The sequence below is a fragment of the Rhinichthys klamathensis genome, unplaced genomic scaffold (assembly GCF_029890125.1).
Source record: "Rhinichthys klamathensis goyatoka isolate OS25496 unplaced genomic scaffold, OSU_Roscu_1.1 h1tg000278l_1, whole genome shotgun sequence".
Lineage (NCBI taxonomy): Eukaryota > Metazoa > Chordata > Actinopteri > Cypriniformes > Leuciscidae > Rhinichthys > Rhinichthys klamathensis.
Window position 1 is genome coordinate 360,663 of NW_026606797.1, and position 24,244 is coordinate 384,906.

The 24,244-nt window shown below is 44.8% G+C and overlaps 1 protein-coding gene across 2 annotated transcripts; it reads right to left on the reverse strand.

Moving 5' to 3' along the window:
• Positions 1 to 1,410: 1,410 nt before the first annotated feature.
• Positions 1,411 to 23,861, reverse strand: ptcd3 (pentatricopeptide repeat domain 3). Of its 2 annotated transcripts, none has more exons than XM_056268945.1 (24): positions 23,743 to 23,861; positions 23,468 to 23,520; positions 23,336 to 23,366; positions 22,898 to 22,943; positions 22,725 to 22,793; positions 22,083 to 22,187; positions 21,871 to 21,994; positions 13,036 to 13,145; positions 12,506 to 12,579; positions 11,729 to 11,816; positions 11,171 to 11,231; positions 11,000 to 11,082; positions 9,747 to 9,891; positions 9,597 to 9,647; positions 9,395 to 9,484; positions 5,916 to 5,944; positions 5,724 to 5,830; positions 5,486 to 5,564; positions 5,323 to 5,413; positions 3,425 to 3,510; positions 3,083 to 3,231; positions 2,429 to 2,470; positions 1,549 to 1,707; positions 1,411 to 1,472 (listed from the first exon to the last, which is right to left on the reverse strand). In XM_056268945.1, the coding sequence occupies exons 1-24, from the start codon at positions 23,859 to 23,861 to the stop codon at positions 1,427 to 1,429; spliced, it is 2,037 nt and encodes a 678-aa protein (XP_056124920.1). In that variant the 3' UTR covers positions 1,411 to 1,426. The 2 variants fall into 2 exon arrangements, with proteins under 2 accessions (XP_056124920.1, XP_056124919.1); XM_056268944.1 differs by having other exon boundaries at positions 12,506 to 12,582.
• Positions 23,862 to 24,244: the final 383 nt, after the last annotated feature.

Here is a 24,244-nt window from a genome sequence, read left to right on the forward strand (position 1 = left end):
CAAAATACACCCTAATGGGCTTATTCTTTCCTTTACTCATATCACAGTCCAACCTCACACAGTGAAAGTATACATGAAAAGTAAAATTTTTGTTTTACAAGTTAGTATCTTGTAAAACAAAAATGTATGTAGTTAGTTTTTGGAAAAATCTATTTTAAATATGCAAATGAGCTCAACACTATGGCTTCTTGGCCATAAGTCAATTAGGCCTAAAGTCACAAGTAGAAAAAACAGGGGCCAAATAACTAGCACATTCATGTCCGTTCAGTAAGTTAACCTATGCAAATACAGGCGATTCTGTGATAAATATTCTAGGTATTATCAACTGGCCGGAGTTTTGAGAAAGTGGGTGATGGTTTCAAGAAATGTTTTAGCAATTCAAACTTAAAAAAAAAAAACTGTAAACCTTTTAGCAAGCTCCTCCCCCTAGTGGGTGGTGTCATGTTTCATATTACACAATTTACTGCAGCAGTATTTTATAATCAAATCTTTTTCTAATCTTGACAAAATGCATATCATTGAGAAGGTTTCATGATAGAAGTGATATAGTGACGAGAATCACACGTGGTTTGGCACTGCGAGGGCAATCAGTTGTCCTTCGTTCTCAGGCGTCCTGCGTTACGGACACTGCAGTTCAGTTCTCGGTTCACATCTGCAGTGCTGATGCAGGACTACGGCATGTTCAGCCGTGATCAGGAACCAGATCAGTAGAAAGATTTCTTTAATGGCCTAAGTTACTGTAACTGAGGTTTCACCTGCACACCGTATGAAAGTTACACCACTAGAGGAATGCTCTTATCACCCCTATTCCGTCACTCCCATTGGCATCAACATTAAAATAGCAGGACTACGTAACATTTCAATAAAGTCGATTATATATGAAATTTCATAATTCTAATGAACTGTGTATCTGGACCAATCAGACACACACAAATTATTCATTATATTTAATGAATAATCCAGCAAACTCACTCTCCCAACAAAGGTCTATGAAACTTTACCGAAAACTAACATCCCAAATGAAGCGAACACACTGGCAGAACCCGGTGTCCTGTTACACATTAAGACTGATAAGACTTTTTACGACCCGAAAAGGAATTTGCAGAGAATTGTGACTCTCACTTAGTACCGTAATTCTTGCGGAGAAGGAGAAATAAACCCTTTTAATCCTACACCTGCAATCCTGTGTTTGATCAGAACTATTGGAGATTAGTTTGGACAGAAACACAAGGTCATACATTCAGAGCCAGAATCCAGACTCAAAGCCCCAGTGAGGAAAAGAGCTAAAGATTTAAAACTTTAGATTTTTTTATTGAGTTGAGTTATCTCAAGTTACAATTTTGCGTGTGCCAAACATGTGAAGTATTTTAAGTATACAGTAAACGAAGAGCTGATCCGCAGATCCTCCACTCCGCAGCCTCGGGGTTTAATCGCTGCTGAAGGTCTGAGTCTCCAGATCAGACAAGATGCTCCTGCAAGAGGACCAGATCACAGTCACAGTCTTGAATCTCCTGATTCCCCTGAGGCGTCACGGCGGGCGAGACGTACCTGTGCTCCGGCGAGAGCTCGAACTCCTGCTGGATCCTGTGGATGAGTGTGTGTGTGTCGGGCAGACAGAAGCCAGCGGAGATCTTCACCAGCTCCACGGCCTGATCCACATCCCCGCTCTCCTTCACACACGTCAGGAACCGGTTCAGCAGATCCACACTGACACACAAACACAACACACGTTCGTCTGAACCAGAGACTGTATAACATATGATCGTAGTGTGCGTGACGTCACCCATAGTGTTTCTGAAGAGCATTATGAAGCCTAAAGTGGGCGGAGCCATCTTTGATAACCGTAAATGTGCAGCGAGGCGGATTAGCTGAGGTGACGTGACGCTAACGCTAGCAGACAAACGGCTAGTAGTGACATCAGAGCAATCCACCTGTCACTCAAGTGGCCACGCCCTTAATTATGCACAACTTTAAGGTTTAATATAATTTAAACGAATGAGTTATTAAAAAATTCACCCCCTTCACAGTTTTCATGAAGGGCAAAATTAGCTATATAGACCAAAACCACTTTTTGCACCAGGCGGTAAACATGTGTTTTTCTGCTGTAAAGTTGGTCATTTTAACATGCGGGTTTATGGGATTGACTCTCTTCTGCAGCCGGCCTCTAGTGGCCAGTGGAGGAACTGCAGTTTAAGTCACTCAGTGTTGGATTGAAGAGAGAGAGACTGGAGGGTGTCCATTAGTTTGAACACATCAGGACATGAAATAAAACATTTCAGTTACAGTGCACGGGGCAAACATTGCTACATTAACTTCTAGTCAATATCCATTTTCTAGTGATCCATATTGGCACATTATAAACATCTTGATGCTTGTGAAGCAAAATCACAAATGCCTGGAAGAGTCATGGGAATGAGCGGGATCTCACCTGGGAACTCTATTGTGGGTTTTGAAGAGTTTCAGTGTCTCCCTGAATGAAGAGAAGTGAAAAATAACAGATCTGAGTTTTATTCACATTACAGAATCCCATAAATGACGTTACCAGTAGGGGTGTACCGACACACTCATGTCACGATTCGACACATATCACGATACTCAACTCACGATACCATATTATCGCGATACTCCAAGACATATGATAAACGATTAACAGAAAATTAACTTGATTAAAATGCTAAATTTGATATTGCATTGTGTGTGTGAATGAATATTCTTGGACTCGGTGCTGAAACCCAAAGCACAGGACAATAGAGACTCCAGAATAACAATATTCATGATTCTGAAGATGAAAACACTGAATTATTGTAGATGAATATGCTTGATCTCTGTCACTGACTAGATATATTTATAATAATGTCGGCCACTTTTACTGGTAACGTCAGACATCTGGCATTATCAGCACACACACACATTCCCCCAGTGCATTATTATACATTATATTCAACATTATATACAGTAGTGTAATGCAGTACTGACACTACAACTCTGAAAACCTGAATTTTTTCACTTTGGTAATTTTCATTTTCCACGATACATATTGATGCATATTTGTATAGCGATATCTAGCGACAGCCCCAGTTACCAGGCGTCCGGTGTCCTGTGAGCCGCGAGCAGGACGGAGATGACGTCGCTGAGAGAACCGGCCGTCCAGCTCATCTGGGCCTTCCCTCGGTCACCGGTGCTGTACATGCTCCTAATGTCCAGCGCACAGTCGGCCAGCGAGTCCTGCACCTGACACACACACACACACACCATTACTGCAGACCCACACTGACATACACACTACATATGCAAACTCATTCATGCATTTCTAAAATAACTAATAAAAAAGAAGAGGAGAGATTGGCTTCCAATGACAATGCATTGTATTGTACTGTACATCTAAATAAAAGTGAGTTGAGGTGAGCTGGTGATGCGGCTGTACCTGCGCACTGTGTGTTTCTCTGGCCATCAGTGCCAGCAGATCCTCCACCAGCTTCTGTCTGTTCGCGTGGCCCAGCGCTTTGATATCTGTGCAGCAACACATTATTGATAATGATACTGATGATGCTTTGAGTCGATGTGATGCCAGAATAAAACACCATACAGACAGACAACACCTCTCCAGAGACCACTGGCCTGATCAAACCAACAGCCATGACTATACGAGCGCTCACACCAATGCACAACACTGTTCGGTTTATCAGAAGCGGTGCAGTTGTGTCGTCTGCCGCTTTAAAGCAGGATGCATTCTGATTGGCTGTCAATGTTTTTATCATTCATCAGCTGGGAGCATAAGACCATTAAAGATATTTTAGATTATTTTAGTCAAAATTGCTGAAAAATCTTAGATAGAAACACTAGTAATACGATCTAATCACTTTTGACCAATAGGTGGCGCTGTGACTGATGAATAGCGGTTTCCATTACTCTGTTTTTATGCGCATTTTGAAGTGTCGCATCAGAAACAAGTGATGAAACACCAAATTAAATTAAAAAAAATATTAATTTGCATTACCGGTAAGTTTTTACGCTCGCTTGAGGTGGTTTTTGAAATGTGCGAAAAAGAGTTCATGTGAATAGAAACGCATTTGCCAAATAAATTCTGACGTAGCGAACATTAGACCCAAGTGACTATTTAAGATTTAATGTGAATGATGATAATGTAAAGTAAAGTATGATTTTTGGTAAAGTAATAGTGTTTAATATTGATGCTCTTATAGTGGCTAGGCTCTATAAATTGTCCCACATTTCTGGAAACATGTCACATGTTCCTGTGGCAAAATTCTGGAGTCTGCAGGTTTTAAAGTCCCCCTGTGGTGTAAATCCAGCTTTTAATGTTGTTTATGTGTCTATGTGGTGTTTTTAATACGCTTTAAGACACACCATGTGTAAGTTCATAAGTCGACAGCATTGCTGAGTATTTTCTGCTTAAAACTGCAGTGAACCAAAGACAGTCTCAAAAACACGGTTTGAAATCGCTGGTGTTTCTGACGTCACAAACGACCTTGTAACCAATCAGGTCAACGTGTGATCGTCAACCAGTGGATCTCTGAGCTGAGTGAGTGAGTGGAGGCGGGGCTCATTTGCATATTCATAGAGCCGCGCATACTAAACGAGGCAAGGGTGTCGAGTTACATTCAAGATATTTGAAGACATGAAATGTTTAAATATGTCGTTTGATGAGTTTTAAGGGATACGATTATTGACTACAGGGGGACTTTAAAAGGCGTTCTCCAACCACTGTCTGTCAACTGTTTTGATTTATGATGATTTTTGGCCAAACTGTTCAGAAGTTTTTTCCATATCTCCTGACCACTAGGTGGCACTGTGCCCAAATTGTGCAGGTATCCTCAAGTCGTGGTTGTCATAACACACACCAAGTTTGGTCAGAACACGCTGAAGCGTTGTGGAGATATAGCCTCACGTTCACTCCGGCGTGCTCTTCATCACATTCGTTCATGTGATATTCTAGAACAGTTTGACGAATAAACTTGAATTCCATAACTTTTTGTCACAATGGTCTGAAGATGATCTGGTTCAATTTTCACAAAAATTTAATTCGTGAAAAAGTTATTTTTCAGAAATTCCCAAAATGGCGGAATATGAAAATGATGGTTCAAAGGTTATTAGCATAAATGAGTGCAACTTTGAACAGGTGGTGGCGCTACAGGGATTGAGTTAGAGACTCCAAATTGGCTGTAGTTAATGTTCAGACGGTCCTCTATCTGTGTGCCAAATCTCACAGCGTTCCCACAAGCGGATCTATGGGATGCCGAAGGCTCAAGAGAAGAAGAGTAGCTGACCAGTGCTCGGCCCATAATACATAAATCACTCAATCACCTTTCCATATCTGCGGGATGAGTTCTAATCTGTTGTCGGTATCCAGCGCTCGCAGTAGATCCGTCATGACGTTAGAATTGGGGTAGTACACCTGAAACCAGATCAATGATGTCACATCCTGTGTGCGTTCACATGAAGCAGTGCATGAGTGTGTGTTACTCACTGAGGGAATCAGATCTCTGTACCACTTCATCACCACGTCAACATGCTCCATCAGGCAGAGCAGGCTGAAGAAGCGCGCGCTGAAACACACACACACACACACACACACACACCGTTCCACCTTACTCCTGACGAGCTTACTGCGTTCTGAATTATGGGAAGCACTTCCATTCAAAAAGACTGAAACATCATAAGGTAAAGCTGATCCGTAGGTTTTTAGTTTGCAGGAATATACTCACTAGTAGATGCTCCGTTTTACATCATTTCCCATGAGTCTCCAGTTCTCCCCGACTCCCAGCAGCCTGTGGACTCTGTACGCCTGCTCCATGTCCTTGGTCTCGAGACACTGTAGACAGAGACGCCACACAGGGTCACGCTTCAGAATCATGTGGCATAAAGCACAAAGCGGCGTCATGTTCAAGCGCACTTACGATTCTCATGGCAGTGATGAAGAACTGTGCTGAAACACAAGCAACACAGGCGTGATCAGAGAGACTGTGGAGGCATCGACACATGCAGACGTGTAAAGCTTAGGGTCAGTCCTGATACACACACTTGCGGTGTTGGCCAATTGAAAGCGCATTCGTGTGACAGGAAGTAAGTGTGCAAGACGAATCACATGTGTGCTAAATGCCAATGAACACTTTAACCTTCTCATAACATCCACTGCAGCATCAGCTCTATTCTCACAGTCTGAAACAGTTCGATAAAGGATTCGGACTCTAAACCCCGCCTTTCCAAGAGCCTGCTCTGCTCTGATTGGTCAGATTGGGTCTACTCTGCTCTGATTGGTCAGATGGCCAAGTCTGCTGTGATTGGTCTACTCTGCTCTGATTGGTCAGATGGCCCAGTCTGTTGTGATTGGTCAGATGACCCAGTCTGCTGTGATTGGTCTACTCTGCTCTGATTGGTCAGATGACCCAGTCTGCTGTGATTGGTCTACTCTGCTCCGATTGGTCAGATGACCCAGTCTGTTGTGATTGGTCTACTCTGCTCTGATTGGTCAGATGGCCCAGTCTGTTGTGATTGGTCTACTCTGCTCTGATTGATTAGATGACTCAGTCTGTTGTGATTGGTCTACTCTGCTCTGATTGGTCAGATGACCCAGTCTGTTGTGATTGGTCTACTCTGCTCTGATTGGTCAGATGACCCAGTCTGTTGTGATTGGTCAGATGACCCAGTCTGCTGTGATTGGTCTACTCTGCTCTGATTGGTCAGATGACCCAGTCTGTTGTGATTGGTCAGATGACCCAGTCTGCTGTGATTGGTCTACTCTGCTCTGATTGGTCAGATGACCCAGTCTGTTGTGATTGGTCAGATGACCCAGTCTGCTGTGATTGGTCTACTCTGCTCTGATTGGTCAGATGACCCAGTCTGTTGTGATTGGTCTACTCTACTCTGATTGGTCAGATGACCCAGTCTGTTGTGATTGGTCTACTCTGCTCTGATTGGTCAGATGACCCAGTCTGCTGTGATTGGTCAGATGACCCAGTCTGCTGTGATTGGTCAGATGACCCAGTCTGCTGTGATTGGTCTACTCTGCTCCGATTGGTCAGATGACCCAGTCTGTTGTGATTGGTCAGATGACCCAGTCTGCTGTGATTGGTCTACTCTGCTCCGATTGGTCAGATGACCCAGTCTGTTATGATTGGTCTACTCTGCTCTGATTGGTCAGATGACCCAGTCTGTTGTGATTGGTCAGATGACCCAGTCTGCTGTGATTGGTCTACTCTGCTCTGATTGGTCAGATGACCCAGTCTGTTGTGATTGGTCTACTCTGCTCTGATTGGTCAGATGACCCAGTCATTTGTGATTGGTCAGATGACCCAGTCTGCTGTGATTGGTCTACTCTGCTCTGATTGGTCAGATGGCCCAGTCTGTTGTGATTGGTCTACTCTGCTCTGATTGGTCAGATGACCCAGTCTGTTGTGATTGGTCAGATGACCCAGTCTGCTGTGATTGGTCTACTCTGCTCCGATTGGTCAGATGACCCAGTCTGTTATGATTGGTCTACTCTGCTCTGATTGGTCAGATGACCCAGTCTGCTGTGATTGGTCTACTCTGCTCTGATTGGTCAGACGACCCAGTCTGTTGTGATTGGTCAGATGACCCAGTCTGCTGTGATTGGTCTACTCTGCTCTGATTGGTCAGATGACCCAGTCTGTTGTGATTGGTCTACTCTGCTCTGATTGGTCAGATGACCCAGTCTGTTGTGATTGGTCAGATGACCCAGTCTGCTGTGATTGGTCTACTCTGCTCTGATTGGTCAGATGGCCCAGTCTGTTGTGATTGGTCTACTCTGCTCTGATTGGTCAGATGACCCAGTCTGTTGTGATTGGTCAGATGACCCAGTCTGCTGTGATTGGTCTACTCTGCTCCGATTGGTCAGATGACCCAGTCTGTTATGATTGGTCTACTCTGCTCTGATTGGTCAGATGACCCAGTCTGCTGTGATTGGTCTACTCTGCTCTGATTGGTCAGACGACCCAGTCTGTTGTGATTGGTCTACTCTACTCTGATTGGTCAGATGGTCCAGTCTGTTGTGATTGGTCTACTCTGCTCTGATTGGTCAGATGACCCAGTCTGTTGTGATTGGTCAGATGACCCAGTCTGCTGTGATTGGTCTACTCTGCTCCGATTGGTCAGATGACCCAGTCTGTTATGATTGGTCTGCTCTGCTCTGATTGGTCAGATGACCCAGTCTGTTGTGATTGGTCAGATGACCCAGTCTGCTGTGATTGGTCTACTCTGCTCCGATTGGTCAGATGACCCAGTCTGTTATGATTGGTCTGCTCTGCTCTGATTGGTCAGATGACCCAGTCTGCTGTGATTGGTCTACTCTGCTCTGATTGGTCAGATGACCCAGTCTGCTGTGATTGGTCTACTCTGCTCTGATTGGTCATATGGCCCAGTCTGTTGTGATTGGTCTACTCTGCTCCGATTGGTCAGATGACCCAGTCTGTTATGATTGGTCTACTCTGCTCTGATTGGTCGGATGACCCAGTCTGTTATGATTGGTCTACTCTGCTCTGATTGGTCAGATGACCCAGTCTGCTGTGATTGGTCTACTCTGCTCTGATTGGTCAGATGACCCAGTCTGTTGTGATTGGTCTACTCTGCTCTGATTGGTCAGATGGCCCAGTCTGTTGTGATTGGTCTACTCTGCTCTGATTGGTCAGATGGCCCAGTCTGCTGTGATTGGTCTACTCTGCTCTGATTGGTCAGATGACCCAGTCTGCTGTGATTGGTCTACTCTGCTCTGATTGGTCAGATGACCCAGTCTGCTGTGATTGGTCTACTCTGCTCTGATTGGTCAGATGACCCAGTCTGTTGTGATTGGTCTACTCTGCTCTGATTGGTCAGATGACCCAGTCTGCTGTGATTGGTCTACTCTGCTCTGATTGGTCAGATGACCCAGTCTGTTGTGATTGGTCTACTCTGCTCTGATTGGTCAGATGGCCCAGTCTGTTGTGATTGGTCTACTCTGCTCTGATTGGTCAGATGGCCCAGTCTGCTGTGATTGGTCTACTCTGCTCTGATTGGTCAGATGACCCAGTCTGTTATGATTGCGCTGTTGTGCAGAGATTAGTAATTGTATTTTGTAAAACATTTGTAACATCTTTTTAATCACTTAATGAGAAGCACCACAATTACATGTTATCATCTGTTACTGAACAGACATTTAGAAAAAAAATTAAGTGCGACGTACTGAAAATAAAAATGTGTAAATAAAGCTCTGTAAAACCTTTAACCTTTGGCACACTTGCAGTCTTCACGCCCACTCGAACACTTGGGCCAAATACAGGAAATACATCATGTAAATGGACAAGTGTTCGAGTGCTAAGAGCAGAAGTGTGTGTATTAGGACAGGCCCTATTCAGCAAACCCCACGGTAGTAATAAGCAGATACCATCATCCGGGTCCTGTGGGGCGAAGCTCTTCCCCGACACCTCGTACATCACTTCCTGTAGAATGTCTTTTTGGCCCTGAACTGTGGCACCTGCAGAGCAAAGCATGATGGGAAATGCATGATCCTGAGTTTGCGTGTACAAGTATGCATAATATACAAGCTCATTTATTTAGAGAATTGGTATTGTAAGACATCAAATGACCTGTTTTATAAAATATGTTGAGCACGTGCCCGTAAGAGGCCAGACAGGGCTCTGCAATCAGAAGAACAACAATCAGTTACACCAAAATAAATAAGCATACACCACTTCATTTCTGCAGAAGCCGGAATAAATGCGCATCACTCATCGGACCGATCTTGAGAGCCTTCATCTCGCTGATCACAGGAAAGGCCTGAGACTTTCCCAGGGAGCCACAGCGTCTCAAAGCCTTCAGGACGGCGTTAAACGTCAGGAGGTTCGGCTTGACCTTCTGCTCCGCCATCTGCTTCAGGAGATCCTGCAACACACACACACACACAGATGCACAAGCTGGCTTTGCAGATGGGCTGGTGCTGGGCGTATGACCAAACATTTACATCACAGTATTTTTCAAAATCACACCGGCTTCATTAGATTGGCTTAGAACGCCCTATTTTACTGTCATGAGTGAATATTGTAGGAAAATCCACACTAGTATTAATACAGGTTTGCAAGGACACACAGAATGATGCGGTTTACAGAGAGGTCCAGCAGGAGGCGCTGTAGGAGCGGCTTTATCAGGAGAGACTAAATGAAAATAGCATCGAAACTTCTCTAAAGACAGTCAGTTCCCTTCAGACACACACATATAAAACACTTTTGACTGTGAAGCGTGCAGTGCTCATGTTTATTCAGCGATGGCAAAGCCCGCCACAAAGAGGTTCTCCAAAAGGCAGTGTTGATATTGTGAACCAATGTATGAGAAACACTGTAATATACTTTAACAGCTGTCAGTTATAGTGTAACCTCTCCATGTTCATGGGTAGATGTGACCATAGAGATTTATATGATGGAAAAGATCACGTTTTTTGTTAATTTGAAGATTGATGATGTTTTTCTGGAAAAATTGAGGAAATGGGTTGAATATGTATCAGAAGGAATGGCAGATTTTGCTGCAATACATAAATAGATGAAGATTAATATATATGTTAATAATGTATTTTTGCATGTGTGTTTAATAATAATTCTCATAAATCATTTGAAATTATAATAATAAGTAATTTGAGGTTGTTAAGGATGGAATTTAATTAGGACCTGGATGTACATAGTTACCTTTTTTTATTATTGTTTTCTTTTACCCTCATTCATTTTGTTTTATTTAACTTTCTTTTTTTCTTTATTTGTAAAAGGGGGGGGGGGGGGGGGATTATACTTTAAAACAATTTAACAAATCTGGAGTACAATTTAGATTTAAAAACACAGGTAATTGTACATATTTGTCTTGGTAAACACACTTTGTGATTGCACTATAGCACTATATGTAAACAGAAATATAGTTATTGTACTCGTATGAATTATCAAAAATAAACATAAAATAACAACAACAAAAAGAAAGTGGCTTTGCAACAAAATCACAAGTCACGTACCACCATCAGCTCCCATTTCTCATTGTACTTCTCTTGTGCGTCTGGGGCGGCTGCGATCAGGGCGTTGAAGATGTGCACATCGGCTACAGGAACAAAAAGCCAATCTTCTTTAAAGAACTAAATCCAGTTATTGAAATATAGTTATTATCTAAAGCATAGAGCAGCCCTCACCCGTCAGCCGGTTGTTCAGCAGGTCCGTGTACGTGCTGAACGCCTTCGAGTAAGCGCCATACTGTCAAATCAAGCACACACACAGTCTTCAGCCGTCAAACTAGTGGAGAAGCTAGAGATGCACCAATTCCGGCCGATAATTCTTCATATTTGAAAGCCGATAACCGATATATTGGCCGATAAATCTGAATCCAAATTTGTATGTAATTTTTGAGAGCCTGATTACACAAACAAAAGGCTCACCTTTAAAGCCGAGTCCCAAACACACAATTATAATCATATGAAGCTTATATTATAGACTTGTAATACAGCACTGAACTGTATTTTCCTTTTATGAAGTGATTCCACTCATATTTCAAGCAATTCAGAACCATCATGTTGATCTGAAGAGTCTCAGCTGAAGGAGATATTACATTATCAGCTTTAATATATCGGCCAAATGTTCTTATCGGGCCGATAACATGGAAATGAACATATATCGGGCGATAGCGATATGCTGGCGGATATACCGAGCATCCCTGAGAGAAGAGCATGAGCAGAAGCTCCCGCACACGTTACCTTCACCATGCCCCGGATCAGAGCGCTGTATGAGCGCGTGTTCGGCTCGGACAGCAGCGCAAAGATTCGCTCAGCATTATTATTCTCTCTGTGGGGGAACAGAGGAAAACAGCCTCTTATGACACGACACTATCATCTCGAGTTAGTATGGTTATGCAGACACACTTCCGGTCAACATTGTTCAATACTTAGGATTATTTTGTTCACATTTGAATCAGAAAAAAGCATCATGTTCAGCATCATTACTCAAGTCTTCAGTGTCACATGATCATTTGTAATATTATAAATGTCTTTACTGTCACTTTTGATCAATTTGATGCATCCTTGCTGAATAAAAGTATCAATTAAATTTTTATTAAGATATTATTAACCAAATATTTTTGATGGTAGTGTATCACGGTTTCCACAAAATAAGAATCAGCACAATGGTTTTCAACACTGATAATAATCATAAATGTTTCTTGAGCATCAGATCATCATATTAGAGTGATTTCTGAAGGATCATGTGACACTGAAGACTGGAGTAATGATGCTGGAAATACAGCTTTGATCACAGGAATAAATTACACTTTACTATATATTCACATAGAAAACAGCTGATTTACACTGGAATAATAATATTTCACAATATGAATGTATTTACTGCATTTTCAATCAAATAAATGCAGCCTTGGTGAGCAGAAGAGACTTCTTTCAAAAACATAAAACAATCTTATTTCCAACCTGTAGACCTGTAGTGTATAGAACAGGTTTGATCAGAAAACCACAGTCACTCACTTCCAGGGGAACTTCAGTACGTCTGAGGCTTTTGCTCCTCTTGCTTTGCTAGCCTGCGGCTCATCCTGGACGTCCTCCTGCGGTTTCCCGGGGTAAGAGGAGTCCATGGACATACGGTGGAGAAAATCACCATTACACAAGGTCTCAGAAGGCTCGTTGGTTTAATAAAACTCAGCACTATCATCGGTTCAATAGTCATATTTAGTTTTTATTATTTATTTAATCCAAACTGATTTTAGAGCTGAAACTATGTAAAAGAGGATCTTTTTTTTTTTTTAAAGAGTCTTGTTTTTTGGCTCTACTAGAACAGGTTTTCCTGCTTGAATGTTGATTATTCTCCTCATATTCTCCATTGTTGCTTAAATTACTATTTATTTATTATTAATTGATCAAATCTACTAATTTAAAAGTTAAATAAAATAAATAAAATAATCTCCAAAAGAATTGCAACAAAATAAAATAAAAATGTATATATATATATATAGCAACAGAGCATCTCAAACAGAGTTTTATGGTGTGAGAGGCCTTACCGTCTCTTCAGTCCTCTGTTCTGGGATGTTCTCTTGTGCAGGATCACGGTCTCCATAGAAGCAGATCAGCTCTAACAGCTCATTCGTCACGTCCAAAGACACTGGTGTACCTGCACACAACACACTCGTCATCAGTCAGAAACAGACTCACAGACACAGACACTCAGACACTCACTCAGACACAGACTCAGACACAGACACAGACTCAGACACAGACACAGACTCAGACACAGACTCAGACACAGACTCAGACACAGACACAGACACAGACTCAGACACAGACACAGACTCAGACTCAGACACAGACACAGACTCAGACACAGACTCAGACACAGACACAGACTCAGACACAGACACAGACTCAGACACAGACACAGACACAGACTCAGACACAGACACAGACTCAGACACAGACTCAGACACAGACACAGACACAGACTCAGACACAGACTCAGACACAGACTCAGACACAGACTCAGACACAGACTCAGACACAGACACAGACTCAGACACAGACACAGACTCAGACACAGACACAGACACAGACTCAGACTCAGACACAGACACAGACACAGACTCAGACTCAGACTCAGACACAGACTCAGACACAGACTCAGACACAGACTCAGACTCAGACTCAGACACAGACTCAGACACAGACTCAGACACAGACTCAGACACAGACTCAGACTCAGACACACACACAGACTCAGACACAGACTCAGACTCAGACACAGACTCAGACACAGACTCAGACACAGACACAGACTCAGACACAGACTCGGACACGGACACGGACTCGGACTCGGACACGGACACGGACTCGGACTCGGACACAGACTCAGACTCAGACTCAGACACAGACACAGACTCAGACTCAGACACAGACTCAGACACAGACACAGACTCAGACTCAGACTCAGACACAGACTCAGACTCAGACTCAGACACAGACACAGACAGACTCAGACACAGACTCAGACTCAGACTCAGACTCAGACACAGACTCAGACACAGACTCAGACTCAGACACAGACACAGACTCAGACACAGACTCAGACACAGACTCAGACACAGACTCAGACACAGACTCAGACTCAGACACAGACTCAGACACAGACTCAGACTCAGACACAGACTCAGACACAGACTCAGACACAGACTCAGACACAGACTCAGACACAGACTCAGACTCAGACTCAGACACAGACTCAGACACAGACAGAGACACAGACACAGACACAGACTCAGACACAGACACAGACTCAGACACAGACTCAGACACAGACTCAGACTCAGACACAGACTCAGACACAGACTCAGACACAGACTCAGACACTACACAGACTCAGACACAGACTCAGACACAGACACAGACACAGACTCAGACACAGACTCAGACACAGACTCAGACACAGACTCAGACACAGACTCAGACACAGACACAGACTCAGACACAGACTCAGACACAGACACAGACTCAGACTCAGACACAGACTCAGACTCAGACACAGACTCAGACTCAGACACAGACTCAGACTCAGACACAGACTCAGACTCAGACACAGACTCAGACACAGACACAGACACAGACTCAGACACAGACTCAGACACAGACTCAGACACAGACTCAGACTCAGACTCAGACACAGACTCAGACACAGACTCAGACACAGACTCAGACACAGACACAGACTCAGACACAGACTCAGACTCAGACTCAGACACAGACTCAGACACAGACTCAGACAGACTCAGACACAGACTCCGACACAGACACAGACTCAGACTCAGACACAGACTCAGACACAGACACAGACTCTCAGACTCAGACTCAGACTCTCAGACTCAGACACAGACTCAGACACAGACTCAGACTCAGACACAGACTCAGACACAGACACAGACTCAGACTCTCAGACTCAGACTCTCAGACTCAGACACAGACTCAGACACAGACTCAGACACAGACACAGACTCAGACTCAGACACAGACTCAGACTCAGACACAGACTCAGACACAGACTCAGACACAGACTCAGACACAGACTCAGACACAGACACAGACACAGACTCAGACTCAGACTCAGACTCAGACACAGACTCAGACTCAGACACAGACTCAGACTCTCAGACTCAGACTCTCAGACTCAGACTCAGACTCAGACACAGACACAGACTCAGACACAGACACAGACACAGACACAGACTCAGACTCAGACACAGACTCAGACTCAGACACAGACTCAGACACAGACTCAGACACAGACTCAGACACAGACTCAGACACAGACACAGACACAGACTCAGACTCAGACTCAGACTCAGACACAGACACAGACTCAGACACAGACTCAGACTCAGACACAGACACAGACACAGACTCAGACACAGACTCAGACACAGACTCAGACTCAGACACAGACTCAGACACAGACTCAGACTCAAAACACAGACTCAGACACAGACTCAGACTCAGACTCTCAGACTCAGACACAGACACAGACACAGACTCAGACACAGACACAGACTCAGACACAGACACAGACTCAGACACAGACTCAGACACAGACACAGACTCAGACACAGACTCAGACACAGACTCAGACACAGACTCAGACACAGACTCAGACACAGACTCAGACACAGACTCAGACACAGACTCAGACTCAGACTCAGACACAGACTCAGACACAGACACAGACTCAGACTCTCAGACTCAGACTCTCAGACTCAGACTCTCAGACTCAGACTCTCAGACTCAGACTCTCAGACTCAGACTCTCAGACTCAGACTCTCAGACTCTCAGACTCAGACTCTCAGACTCTGACTCTCAGACTCAGACTCTCAGACTCACACTCTCAGACTCACACTCTCAGACTCACACTCTCAGACTCAGACTCAGACACAGACTCAGACTCAGACTCAGACACAGACACAGACACAGACACAGACTCAGACACAGACTCAGACACAGACACAGACTCAGACACAGATTCAGACTCAGACACAGACTCAGACACAGACTCAGACACAGACTCAGACACAGACACAGACACAGACTCAGACTCTCAGACTCAGACTCAGACTCAGACTCTCAGACTCTCAGACTCAGACTCTCAGACTCTCAGACTCAGACTCACACTCTCAGACTCTCAGACTCAGACTCTCAGACTCTCAGACTCTGACTCTCAGACTCTGACTCTCAGACTCAGACTCTCAGACTCAGACTCTCAGACTCACACTCTCAGACTCTCAGACTCAGACTCTCAGACTCACACTCTCAGACTCACACTCTCAGACTCACACTCTCAGACTCACACTCTCAGACTCAGACTCAGACACAGACTCAGACACAGACACAGACTCAGACACAGACACAGACACAGACACAAACTCAGACACAGCCTCAGACTCAGACACAGACTCAGACACAGACTCAGACTCAGACACAGACACAGACACAGACACAGACTCAGACTCAGACTCAGACTCTCAGACTCTCAGACTCAGACTCTCAGACTCAGACTCTCAGACTCAGACTCTCAGACTCTCAGACTCAGACTCTCAGACTCACACTCTCAGACTCAGACTCTCAGACTCAGACTCTCAGACTCTCAGACTCAGACTCTCAGACTCAGACTCACACTCTCAGACTCTCAGACACTCAGACTCTCAGACTCTCAGACACTCAGACTCTCAGACTCAGACTCTCAGACTCAGACTCAGACTCTCAGACTCAGACTCTCAGACTCAGACTCTCAGACTCTCAGACTCAGACTCTCAGACTCAGACTCAGACTCTCAGACTCTCAGACTCTCAGACTCTCAGACTCAGACTCTCAGACTCAGACTCTCAGACTCAGACTCTCAGACTCAGACTCTCAGACTCAGACTCTCAGACTCAGACTCTCAGACTCTCAGACTCAGACTCTCAGACTCAGACTCTCAGACTCTCAGACTCAGACTCTCAGACTCAGACTCTCAGACTCAGACTCTCAGACTCAGACTCTCAGACTCAGACTCTCAGACTCTCAGACTCAGACTCTCAGACACTCAGACTCAGACTCTCAGACTCAGACTCTCAGACTCAGACTCTCAGACTCAGACTCTCAGACTCAGACTCTCAGACTCTCAGACTCAGAGACACTCAGACTCTCAGACACTCAGACTCTCAGACACTCAGACACTCAGACTCAGACTCTCAGACTCAGACTCTCAGACTCAGACTCTCAGACTCAGACTCTCAGACTCAGACTCTCAGACACTCAGACTCAGACTCTCAGACTCTCAGACTCAGACTCTCAGACTCAGACTCTCAGACTCTCAGACTCAGACTCTCAGACTCAGACTCAGACTCTCAGACTCAGACTCTCAGACTCAGACTCTCAGACTCAGACTCAGACTCTCAGACTCAGACTCTCAGACTCAGACTCTCAGACTCAGACTCAGACTCTCAGACTCAGACTCTCAGACTCAGACTCAGACTCTCAGACTCTCAGACACTCAGACTCAGACTCTCAGACTCTCAGACTCTCAGACTCAGACTCTCAGACTCAGACTCTCAGACTCAGACTCTCAGACTCAGACTCAGACTCTCAGACTCAGACTCTCAGACTCAGACTCTCAGACTCAGACTCAGACTCTCAGACTCAGACTCAGACTCAGACTCTCAGACTCAGACTCTCAGACTCAGACTCTCAGACTCAGACTCTCAGACTCAGACTCTCAGACTCAGACTCAGACTCTCAGACTCTCAGACTCTCAGACTCTCAGACTCTCAGACTCAGACTCACACTCTCAGACTCACACTCTCAGACTCACACTCTCAGACTCTCAGACTCAGACTCTCAGACTCAGACTCTCAGACTCAGACTCTCAGACTCAGACTCAGACTCTCAGACTCAGACTCTCAGACTCAGACTCTCAGACTCAGACTCTCAGACTCAGACTCTCAGACTCAGACTCTCAGACTCAGACTCTCAGACTCAGACTCTCAGACTCAGACTCTCAGACTCTCAGACTCAGACTCTCAGACTCAGACTCTCAGACTCAGACTCTCAGACTCAGACTCAGACTCTCAGACTCAGACTCTCAGACTCAGACTCTCAGACTCAGACTCTCAGACTCAGACTCTCAGACTCAGACTCTCAGACTCAGACTCTCAGACTCAAGACTCTCAGACTCAGACTCTCAGACTCAGACTCTCAGACTCAGACTCTCAGACTCTCAGACTCAGACTCTCAGACTCAGACTCTCAGACTCTCAGACTCAGACTCAGACTCTCAGACTCAGACTCAGACTCTCAGACTCAGACTCTCAGACTCAGACTCTCAGACTCAGACTCAGACTCTCAGACTCAGACTCTCAGACTCAGACTCTCAGACTCAGACTCTCAGACTCAGACTCTCAGACTCAGACTCTCAGACTCAGACTCTCAGACTCAGACTCTCAGACTCAGACTCTCAGACTCAGACTCTCAGACTCAGACTCTCAGACTCAGACTCAGACTCTCAGACTCAGACTCTCAGACTCAGACTCTCAGACTCAGACTCTCAGACTCAGACTCAGACTCTCAGACTCAGACTCTCAGACTCAGACTCAGACTCTCAGACTCAGACTCTCAGACTCTCAGACTCAGACTCTCAGACTCAGACTCTCAGACTCAGACTCAGACTCTCAGACTCAGACTCTCAGACTCAGACTCTCAGACTCTCAGACTCAGACTCTCAGACTCAGACTCTCAGACTCAGACTCTCAGACTCAGACTCAGACTCTCAGACTCAGACTCTCAGACTCAGACTCTCAGACTCAGACTCTCAGACTCAGACTCTCAGACTCAGACTCTCAGACTCAGACTCTCAGACTCAGACTCTCAGACTCAGACTCTCAGACTCTCAGACTCAGACTCTCAGACTCAGACTCTCAGACTCAGACTCAGACTCTCAGACTCAGACTCTCAGACTCAGACTCTCAGACTCAGACTCAGACTCTCAGACTCAGACTCTCAGACTCAGACTCTCAGACTCAGACTCAGACTCTCAGACTCAGACTCAGACTCTCAGACTCAGACTCTCAGACTCAGACTCTCAGACTCAGACTCTCAGACTCAGACTCTCAGACTCAGACTTAGACTCTCAGACTCAGACTCTCAGACTCAGACTTAGACTCTCAGACTCAGACTCTCAGACTCAGACTCTCAGACTCAGACTCTCAGACTCAGACTTAGACTCTCAGACTCAGACTCAGACTCTCAGACTCAGACTCTCAGACTCAGACTCTCAGACTCAGACTCTCAGACTCAGACTCTCAGACTCAGACTTAGACTCTCAGACTCAGACTCTCAGACTCAGACTCTCAGACTCAGACTCTCAGACTCAGACTCTCAGACTCAGACTCTCAGACTCAGACTCTCAGACTCAGACTCTCAGACTCAGACTCTCAGACTCAGACTCAGACTCTCAGACTCAGACTCTCAGACTCAGACTCTCAGACTCAGACTCTCAGACTCAGACTCTCAGACTCAGACTCTCAGACTCAGACTCTCAGACTCAGACTCTCAGACTCAGACTCTCAGACTCTCAGACTCAGACTCAGACTCTCAGACTCAGACTCTCAGACTCAGACTCTCAGACTCAGACTCTCAGACTCAGACTCTCAGACTCAGACTCTCAGACTCAGACTCTCAGACTCAGACTCTCAGACTCAGACTCAGACTCAGACTCTCAGACTCAGACTCTCAGACTCAGACTCAGACTCTCAGACTCAGACTCTCAGACTCAGACTCTCAGACTCAGACTCTCAGACTCAGACTCAGACTCTCAGACTCAGACTCTCAGACTCAGACTCTCAGACTCAGACTCTCAGACTCTCAGACTCTCAGACTCAGACTCTCAGACTCAGACTCTCAGACTCAGACTCTCAGACTCAGACTCAGACTCTCAGACTCAGACTCTCAGACTCAGACTCTCAGACTCAGACTCTCAGACTCAGACTCTCAGACTCAGACTCTCAGACTCAGACTCTCAGACTCAGACTCTCAGACTCAGACTCTCAGACTCAGACTCTCAGACTCAGACTCTCAGACTCAGACTCTCAGACTCAGACTCTCAGACTCAGACTCTCAGACTCAGACTCTCAGACTCAGACTCTCAGACTCAGACTCTCAGACTCAGACTCTCAGACTCAGACTCTCAGACTCAGACTCTCAGACTCAGACTCTCAGACTCAGACTCTCAGACTCAGACTCTCAGACTCAGACTCTCAGACTCAGACTCTCAGACTCAGACTCTCAGACTCAGACTCTCAGACTCAGACTCTCAGACTCAGACTCTCAGACTCAGACTCTCAGACTCAGACTCTCAGACTCAGACTCTCAGACTCAGACTCTCAGACTCAGACTCTCAGACTCAGACTCAGACTCTCAGACTCAGACTCTCAGACTCAGACTCTCAGACTCAGACTCAGACTCTCAGACTCAGACTCTCTGACTCTGCTCAGACTCTGACTCTGCTCAGACTCTGACTCTGCTCAGACTCTGACTCTGCTCAGACTCTGACTCTGCTCAGACTCTGACTCTGCTCAGACTCTGACTCTGCTCAGACTCTGACTCTGCTCAGACTCTGACTCTGCTCAGACTCTGACTCTGCTCAGACTCTGACTCTGCTCAGACTCTGACTCTGCTCAGACTCTGACTCTGCTCAGACTCTGACTCTGCTCAGACTCTGACTCTGCTCAGACTCTGACTCTGCTCAGACTCTGACTCTGCTCAGACTCTGACTCTGCTCAGACTCTGACTCTGCTCAGACTCTGACTCTGCTCAGACTCTGACTCTGCTCAGACTCTGACTCTGCTCAGACTCTGACTCTGCTCAGACTCTGACTCTGCTCAGACTCTGACTCTGCTCAGACTCTGACTCTGCTCAGACTCTGACTCTGCTCAGACTCAGACTCTGACTCTGCTCAGACTCTGACTCTGCTCAGACTCTGACTCTGCTCAGACTCTGACTCTGCTCAGACTCTGACTCTGCTCAGACTCTGACTCTGCTCAGACTCTGACTCTGCTCAGACTCTGACTCTGCTCAGACTCTGACTCTGCTCAGACTCTGACTCTGCTCAGACTCTGACTCTGCTCAGACTCTGACTCTGCTCAGACTCTGACTCTGCTCAGACTCTGACTCTGCTCAGACTCTGACTCTGCTCAGACTCTGACTCTGCTCAGACTCTGACTCTGCTCAGACTCTGACTCTGCTCAGACTCTGACTCTGCTCAGACTCTGACTCTGCTCAGACTCTGACTCTGCTCAGACTCTGACTCTGCTCAGACTCTGACTCTGCTCAGACTCTGACTCTGCTCAGACTCTGACTCTGCTCAGACTCTGACTCTGCTCAGACTCTGACTCTGCTCAGACTCTGACTCTGCTCAGACTCTGACTCTGCTCAGACTCTGACTCTGCTCAGACTCTGACTCTGCTCAGACTCTGACTCTGCTCAGACTCTGACTCTGCTCAGACTCTGACTCTGCTCAGACTCTGACTCTGCTCAGACTCTGACTCTGCTCAGACTCTGACTCTGCTCAGACTCTGACTCTGCTCAGACTCTGACTCTGCTCAGACTCTGACTCTGCTCAGACTCTGACTCTGCTCAGACTCTGACTCTGCTCAGACTCTGACTCTGCTCAGACTCTGACTCTGCTCAGACTCTGACTCTGCTCAGACTCTGACTCTGCTCAGACTCTGACTCTGACTCTGACTCTGACTCTGACTCTGACACAGACTCTCAGACACAGACTCTCAGACACAGACTCTCAGACACAAACACACACACACACTCACTCACCGGCCTGCAGCAGCTGGTCGTACAGATCCACAGCAGCTTTGACCTTCCTCAGGTGAACTCTCTCCGCGAGCGCAGCTTCAGACGCCTCCTCTATCTGAGCCTCCAGAGTCTCCGGCATCAGACACTTCCAACAGAACACAGCAGATGCTTTACAACGTTCACACACACGCATGAGCAAAGCAAACCATCGCACACAAGCACTGGACACTCACGGGAATATGAGGGTATGCGTAGTCTTTCTGGAAGTAATTTGGGTATTTGTTGATGAAATATTTGGCAGCATTTCTGCCTGACTCCTGGGACAAGGAGAATAATTTCTGTGTGGGAGAAATAAAGAGGTCAGTGTGTGTTCTCATGTAATGTGCATCTATGTTCACAACTTGCAGCATACATTAACTCTTTCCCTGCCAGCGTTAAAAAACAAAATAAAAAACTTGCCAGCCACCAACAGCGTTTTTGAAAAATCGGCCACAGAATATTTTGTTGTATGGATATCTGAACATGCAATATGTGAAAACAATAAAAAACAAAAAACATTTTATTCTAACTTCAAGCATTCTTTTTTTATCAACACTTGAATGTGGGTGAGTTTAAAAAAAAAAAAAAGGCAACATTTTGAGCAAAAAGCTGAGAAAATTATGTTTTTCTCAAAGTCTTCGTCCGGATGGGATTCAGATCCATGATCAAAACACAGACGGAGTAGATCGAGTTCATCAACACCTCAAAGCTTCTGTTGGTTCCTCTTCATGGGTTCAACATTTCATTCAGTAACGTTAGCCAGTTTGGATTTATATGCTGATTGTGAACTTCTCTAATGGTTTGATTAGCCAGTTTAATCTTTATGAGCTACTCACAAAGTCAAATGCTGTTTTTGGAGCGAGATATGGATCATCCTGGAATCTGTAATCTGATCCTGTAGGATCCTAGACCACACACACACACACACACACACAGTAACTTTGTTTACATGATATTAGATGACAAATAGGTTTATAACATGGATGTTGGAGTTGTCTGATTAACATACCCTGTTCACGGTGGATGCCAGTGCCTGTAAGACAGCCTCTTTATTCCTGATAATAATAATAATAATAAACTTTATTTCTATCCCACCTTTAAAAGGAGCTTCTCAAAGCGCAAAGGAAAAAATACAAGAAAATACAAAATAATTCAACAATAGTAAATTGGTGTATTAAAAAAAGAATATAGATCTGTGTGTCAACGTAGAGTTCATAAAAGTTGGCCAAGCAGGAATAAATAAAGACTAAAAAGGTAAAAAGTAAAGGTCCTAAAACTGAGCCCTGAGGGATACCAGTAGAAACCAGTCCAATATCAGACCTGTATTGTGCGTCCGGTCAAATAAGTAAATTAAATAATTAATCAAATGAATTGACTGTGAGTGAATTAATGAGTTATAACAAAAAACACAAGTGATCTTTCATGTGTTGATAAGAACAGTACATACCACGTTTTCTTCTTTGGAATGACTATTTCTTCTAAAAAATATAATAAAAAGATTTATTTATGATTAGAACGCAGCTTAATTTAACAAAGCACATGAATTCTCCTATTAAAAGACAGAAATGAGTTGTCAAACCTAGTGAAGAAACGGCAGGTTGTTGGTCTGCAGCAGAATTCAGAGCAAAACTCCTGTAATCAAACCCCATAATGAGCTATTTCATTCAAATAAAACATTTAATATTCTGGTAAAACTTGAAAAGTTATTAATCATATGGCGACGTGAGCTGACACATACACAGCCCCTTGAAATGACCTAGAGACAACCAGTCATTTCTTTAAATGCATGGAAATTACAAAAATGTCATTTAATAAAAAGGCGCAAGTAAGCCTGTTCTTGTGCATTCATCTTACCTATTAGGCCATGAATTGTGCAGATGGATGCGCAATATTCTGCTACTCTTACAAGCATGATGCCTGAGAGCTCGCGAACAGGAGGACGCCATGACACCGAGTGCTTGACGGAAAACCATCCGCTTTAACGCTTCCTTCAAAACAGCAGGAAGCGCTGAAGAAATCTCGGACTGTCATTGGTCCATCCTGATCAGCGCTGAGAAAAGTAACAGTTATCATGTGATCTAACCGTTTAAAAATTCTACTTCAATAGCGATGTGGAAAATAATTTACGTCTTGATAATGACACTGAGAAAGTTTAATAACCATTTAATTAAAATAACAGCGAAGAGTTATTAAAAAAATATTCTGAAAGTTTCAAACTAATTTCCCTTCTACCAATCATTCGTTTTCTAATGCCGGGATATACCATCTGACCAAACAATAATAATAATAATAATAATAATAAAAACTATTCGTCATGAATCCCCGTAGAATATTAATATGCAGGTGTTTTACTAGC

Coding starts and splice junctions, on each gene's coding strand:
- ptcd3 (XM_056268944.1), bottom strand. CDS start 23,861: ATGGTTTTCCGTCAAGCACTCGGTGTCATGGCGTCCTCCTGTTCGCGA. Junction 9,892..10,999: donor AGAAATGGGAGCTGATGGTG/GTACGTGACTTG, acceptor TGTGTGTTGCAG/GATCTCCTGAAGCAGATGGC. Junction 5,565..5,723: donor GTAAAACGGAGCATCTACTA/GTGAGTATATTC, acceptor TGTGTGTTTCAG/CGCGCGCTTCTTCAGCCTGC.